Raw genomic sequence first — 6441 nt, forward strand, 5'->3', positions numbered from 1 at the left:
TAATATAATAAAACACAGGTAAGAAAACAAACCATAAGCTGCTTGTACTTTTATGTGTGTTATATACAAGCTGTAATTTCGCCAACTCAAAAAAAAAACAAAAGTTGAAATTTCGCAAAAACAAAGAATGATCGAGCTCATTCTAGACGGAGGCAGTGCTTTGCGATGCGTGCGCGGCCATCTGGCCCGCCCGCAAATCGCCCTACCCCTCCCTCGTCCATAAATTCCAGTCTCCCACGTCGCCCCAATCTCGCCGCCCCGACTCGACCCGACGCGCCTCCCAAGCCCAAATCCCCAAATCGCCCCTAAAACCCTAGCCGCCGCCATGGCCGCCTCCCCCACCGCCTCCGCCTCCGGCTCCGCGGCCGCGGCGGCGGCGGCCGCCTCCGAGGCCAACGACGGGCCCACGCTCTCCGTGGTCACCAAGCGCCTCCGCGCGCTGCGCAAGAAGCAGAACCGCATCGCGCAGATGGAGGAGGCCGTCGCCGCCGGCAAGACGCTCAACCAGGAGCAGAAGGAGGTGATGCGCTCCAAGCCCACCCTCGCCGCCGTCATCGACGAGCTCGAGCGCCTCCGCGCGCCCCTCGCCGTCGCCGTCGCCGAGGAGGTCGCCGTCGCCCCCGCCCCCGCCCCCGCCCCCGCCCCGGCCCCGGAGCCCTCCGGCTCCGATTCCTCCGTCCAGGACCTCCTCGCGCTCGTCTACTTCGGCGCCCTCTTCGACGTCAAGCCGCAGAGCGACTTCATCGCCACCATGGTCGCCCGCGAGCATGAGCGGAGCAGCTGCATCACATACGACTGCGTCGGGGACGACACCGTGGACCTGCTCGTGGAGGGAGACCTCGACGTCGTGTCCGCTGTGGCCGCCCTTGCCGCTGCTCGCCCTGCTTCCGCGGTGGGCGTCTCCCACCGTGACGCCCTCCAGGCCTGTGCCCACCATGCCCGCTTATGGCTCGCCCGCGCCGACGAGCCGATCCATCCTGGCTCCTCTGTTACTTGTGAGTGTTGTTGATATACTAGTAGATTTGTTATCTGGTTTGGTTGGAAATTGTTGCTGACTGAAAGCTGTGGCTTTTGGCTGTAGATGCTGCGGTGAGGGCTAAGCTGGACAGGATCATGGCATCAGACTACTACACAGCAGCTGCAGTTGGAGGAGGGAGCTATGGAGCTGAAGGTGTGCAGGCACAGGAGAGCATGACTGCCTCACCAGAGGCATCAGCAGTGGAGGAGAACCTAGCTGCTGAAGATCACAAGGTGAAATCGCAAACTGCATTTTTTGTGTAATTTAATTTATGCTTAGCATGGTGCAGTTATCATTGCCCTTAAACTGTGCTCTGATCTTTGTCAACGATTGGTCAATGATGTGCTCCTAGTATTGTTATTATCATCATTGCTGCTGCTGCTGCTGCTGCTGTTTGTGCTGATTCAGTAGTAACGATCAATGTGGAAAACTGCAAGGTCTCTCCATTTGGGATGTAGATTATGCTGTTCTATGTTGTGGGCCGTTGCTTAGATATAACAGACAGTGCCTGTGCATTGGTAGTTCTGGAAAAACTGCTGAAGATAATAACTTAACCACTGTGTGCTTTGTATAATATTATGTGTAGTGTCACCACTATCTAGAATCCATCGTTGTGGTCTTGCAATAGCATGATTGTTTATCTTGCATTTGTTTCTTTTCTACTTTGTGTGTCTAATTTTTTGGAGTCTACTTTGTTGTCCATAGCTTTAAATGCTGGTTGAAAAAACACTAATACCTGATGTAAAAACATTCTGAAAAAGGGTACACATGTATTTTGTTTGTAAATTTAACTAAAAAAACTGGCATTTCTGCAGCATGAGTGGAGAAACCAAGTTTAGCGCTCTGACAATATTTGTACCCTTTGTATAAAGCAAGTTTTGTGCTCCTAAAAGAACTGCATTTAGAGAACTGCATTTTAGAGACCTAGATTTGTTTCTTTTGCTCAGGCGCAAAAATATGTTTGTTTTTCCAAGAAAAGCTACCGGAATCTGAATGGATCACACATTTGCACGTGTAATTTTACCTGAATTTTAAGACACTCAAATTATTTACTCCCTCTGCTCTTATATTTCTTTACAGAGGGAGTATTTACTATCTACTGAAGAAGCACATGCTCCTGCATTCCATTTTACCTCTATCTGTCATTCTTGCTTGTTGCATATCTACTGTATGATTATGACTTAGGACCAACATAACTTTGATAAAACAACTTAAAAGCTGAATATTTTTTGGGTCTGGTACTCTGGCATTCTAGCTGTGTACTTATGATATTGTTGCAGGATTACTTTCCTGAGGTGCAGATTCTCTTTCATAACTATAGGTCATTCATAATCTTTGTTGAGTCCTGAGGAATCTTCTTTGACTTCTATTTTAGGATTAAGCTGCAAGGTCCTAGGCCCTTTACAGTCTTTCTAGTTACTGAATCTAGCCTTATTGTTCTTGCCAGTTTCGTTACGCAAGCTTGATTATAGAGATGTTATTTACCCAGCATTAATCGTCATAAAATCACTTACAATTTAAATATGTACTCCCTCCGTTCCAAAATAGATGACTCGACTTTGTACTAACTTTAGTATAAAGTTGAGTCATCTATTTTGGAACGGAGGGAGTAGAAGACAAGGCTGCTGCTGTACCCACTCTTTTGTATGTGTACTCAAACTAAAGTTAGTGTCATTTTCCTAAATTTCTAAACTGATTCCTAACCTGTGAGTTCACTCTCACATTCCATTTTTTATAACAACGTAGACATTGTGCAGGCATCATCTGCTGCATGTTGCCTCAAGACATTATATTTACAAACTGTACAATGCCATCCCCCACCTTTTAATATTATGTTTATTGGAACAAAAGCTAGACAGCAGTGCCATCAACTTACAACACCTTTGGTAATATCACAGTTCTTTGGTGTAGAGTACCATTAAGATGCACCTCCATACCTATGATAAATCAATGAGGTACATTTGAAATGGTGCATTCATAATTAAATAGTTCTCCTGGAGAAATCATGCTGTCTTGCATTTTTCAAACATCCAATCATGAATTTGGGTGAATGTTTAACTTTTGTGTGTTTTCCAGTCGCTGGAACTGTTTTTGTTTTGCGCCATATGATGAGAAACCTTATCCAACTCACGATGGTCATCTGAGACACTTAGTGTGTAATGGTGCATTCATATTTCGCTGATGGCATTTCAGTATTTTTTAGTTCCTGGAGAGAATTGTGTTAATGCAAGTTTTAGAATAACCTGAACTCCTGAAACTTTCGTGCACATGTTTATTGGTAGAACTATCATTGACGATCTTGGGTGGGAAAGTTAACATGTTAACATGCAAACTGTTTTTAAACAATATTGTGTTGTGCATGTGATGAGAGACCATTTGCAACTCATGACGGTCGTCTGAGACACTTTGTGTGTAATGGTGCATTCATATGTTCTCTGATGCCCCTTCTGTTTCTTCAGTTTGTACGTGATTTGGGCTCTCCTGTGGTTTTTATTTGTACGGAGTGCCTTAGCTTTGTTTGATGGGTTGATTGCATTATTTTTCTGTTCATATATTTTCAGCTGTTGACTCGATATGTCCTTCTCATTCTGAGTGTATCTATTTTTGTAAAAATAGCACTTTCCATATGTTCTATTTTAAAACAAACTTGTATTAGCAGTGTCATCAGCACTTGCACTGCCTGTTATTAAGATGATTCATATTTTCACTGAAGATTTGGGTGTTATTTGCCGGTGGCTGCCCAGTGAGCCATGCCCGTGCTAGTGTCATGATAGCTGGTGTATATAGATATAGAGAACAAAATGTAGGTACATGTAATTGTTATTCTTGATGAGAGGGTCATATTTTCCAGAAGACTGGTTCTCCTGGCTAGCTGTACTCTGATTCCAGACTCCTTGTCTCTAGGTTCAATTGTATAATAAGTAAAACAAATAATCAGCCACTATATTTTGTCCAGAAAAGCAAAAGCACCACTAATTTCCTGGTACTAGCATATGGTGATCAGAGTCGGGACTTTTGAGTGTTCACCTAAAGCGCTACCATGTGTGAAGTGTTTCTGCTTATGAGATTTTAAATAATATACTTCGCTAGATTTATTGTTTTGGTTAGTGTGACGTGTTTCTACTGTTGCTTAGTTGTATTGGCTTGGTTATTATTCATTTAAGCTGCGCTATGATAGACTGAGCAAATGATGCACGTTTTGTAATTATCAGATGGGTGTTTATATTTGAAGTTCACATGGTTTTATTGTTTGACATTTTGAGGGGTCAAGTATTTTGTTTGTTGACCTCTAAAAGTAGAAATGATTGAGCTTATATTGATCTTGTTGGTATGTTTACTTGTTGACAGGAGAAGGAAGACTCCCATGCTACAGAGATTTACAATGATCATCAGTCTGATTCAGCGGACGTGCAGAATGTGGTAAAGACCGATGACCTGTGGATTGTTTTTCTGTATATCAGATACGTATTTTCAGGCTGATGCTAACATGCCAGTTTCAGGATCTTGAAGCCCCTGTGAACCCTCCCGAGGAATATCCCTCTGTTCAGGCAGAGCAGGAGAAGTTTGACATGGAAGAGCAAGATGAGAGGGATGCTGAGCCAAAAGAGCAGCAGTTCCAGCACCCTAGGCGGTCTCATCAGAATCAGCGGGGAGGTGGTCGTGGCAGGAGGGGGGCCTACCCCAATGGCCGTGGCGGGCGTGGAGGCGGCCGCGGCATGGGCAGCGGATACCAGAATGGGCGTGGATACCAGGGTGGGGGTGGCGGATACCAGGGAGGCGGTGGCGGGTACCAGAATGGCCGGGGTGGTGGTGGCGGTTACTACAACAACAACAACGAAGAGGGGTACTACCAGCCGAGGAACTTCAACAACAGGGCTAGGGGTGGTCGGTCTGGCGGCGGCAACTCTTACTACAGCAACCAGGGAGGAGGTGGCGCGCAGGGAGGCGGCCATGCGTACACCGAGAGGGTTGAGGCAAATGCTTAGTTGTTGAATTATTTTGCTTGGGTGGAGGTCACGAGAGGGAGAGAGTCTGGGAGCCATTTTGTTATTATAGAACTAACTTAGCCTGTTATTACGTCGCAAACCGTCCCCCATCTGTGAGTTGGTTTTGTTGGTCCAATCCAATGACTGCATATGGTTGGTCGATAAATGTGGAATCTTGGTCGAAAATAGCTTCAGGTCATGTTTGTTGGTTCCCTTGTTGCTTCTTTTTCTGGATGTGCGAGTGTGTTTTTAGTAACTCTTTACTCGTTCGATGTGTCGTGGCAACGACCACGTTAGGAAGCATAGATTGAAAACAAAACGTAGCACAACACTGGAGTTCTCCATGATCCGTGGAACATTTTCTTCAAAAAAAAAATGCTAGTACAATGAGTTCTCCTTGTGTTGATTCCTTTTCCGAAGTATGGAATCAAACATGATCAAACACGATCAAATTGCCCTCCTATATAGCTGCCCTTCTATGAACATAATCTTCGAGGATCCTGGTGAATGGGGTGGCTGGCCACCCCATCAAGCATGGTCAGGGCAACCCAGAAAGGGTAAAGTGTGGGGGAGAGGGGTCATCGTGAGAACTTCACTGTATGTAGACGATGCTGCCACTTTCATGGCCCCAATTAAAAATGATATTGACAACTTCTCGGTCATCTTGCGCGGATTCGGGGAGGTCACCGGGCTATGCACCAATTCCCATAAGAGCTCCGTTGTGCCCATTCGATGCAATCATCTCAACCTGGAGCACATCCTTCAACGCTTGCCGGCGAAAAGGGCGTCCTTCCCCCTAAGATATTTGGGCCTTCCTCTATCCGCCTGGAAGCTTAAGAAGGTGGATTTGCAATTCCTTGTGGACAAGGTAGCGAGCAAGTTGGTTACCTATGATGGCCAAAATATCACCATCATTGGGCGCACAACCCTTGCCAAGTCCGTCATCACCTCACAAGCGATCTAGTTCATCACGCCATTGGTCATATCACCGAGCATTCTTCAAAACATCAACAAACTCGAGTGAGCTTTCCTTTGGTCCGTATCGGACAAGACGACAGGTGCCAAGTGCAAGGTGAATTGGGAGTTTGTTTGCCGCCCGCGCGAATATGGCGGTCTAGGGGTCCTTAACACCGACAAATTTGCGAGGGCCTTGCGTTTGAGGTGGCCATGGTTCGAATGCACGGCGCCACACAAGATATGGGTGGGATTGGGAAATCCATGTGACGAGGAGGATCTTGACTTCTTCTATGCGTCTACAACCATCGCCATGGGGAATGGTGCTAAAACACCTTTTTGGAATTCTCTTGGCTTCATGGATGCAAGCCCAAAGACGTTGCTCCGCTCGTTTTTGCGGCCTCCTCGAGGAAGAATTGGAAGGTGCATGAGGCCCTAAAAAATAATGCGTGGATCCTCAAGATCAACACCTCCACGGTTGTA

General features: G+C 46.1%; 1 protein-coding gene and 2 non-coding genes across 3 annotated transcripts; all 3 read left to right on the top strand.

Moving 5' to 3' along the window:
- Positions 1–235: 235 nt before the first annotated feature.
- LOC147974484 (glycine-rich protein) lies at positions 236–5216 on the top strand. The gene is made up of 4 exons (XM_087517528.1): positions 236–995; positions 1082–1251; positions 4367–4438; positions 4519–5216. The coding sequence occupies exons 1-4, from the start codon at positions 326–328 to the stop codon at positions 5002–5004; spliced, it is 1398 nt and encodes a 465-aa protein (XP_087373654.1). The 5' UTR covers positions 236–325; the 3' UTR covers positions 5005–5216.
- LOC147974485 (small nucleolar RNA Z161/Z228) lies at positions 3117–3204 on the top strand. The gene has a single exon (XR_015602354.1). It is a non-coding gene; the product is annotated as a small nucleolar RNA Z161/Z228 (small nucleolar RNA).
- LOC147974486 (small nucleolar RNA Z161/Z228) lies at positions 3374–3462 on the top strand. The gene has a single exon (XR_015602353.1). It is a non-coding gene; the product is annotated as a small nucleolar RNA Z161/Z228 (small nucleolar RNA).
- Positions 5217–6441: the final 1225 nt, after the last annotated feature.

Source organism: Triticum urartu, chromosome 4A (genome assembly GCF_056163025.1).
Source record: "Triticum urartu cultivar PI428250 chromosome 4A, HENAU_Tu73, whole genome shotgun sequence".
NCBI classification, from domain to species: domain Eukaryota; kingdom Viridiplantae; phylum Streptophyta; class Magnoliopsida; order Poales; family Poaceae; genus Triticum; species Triticum urartu.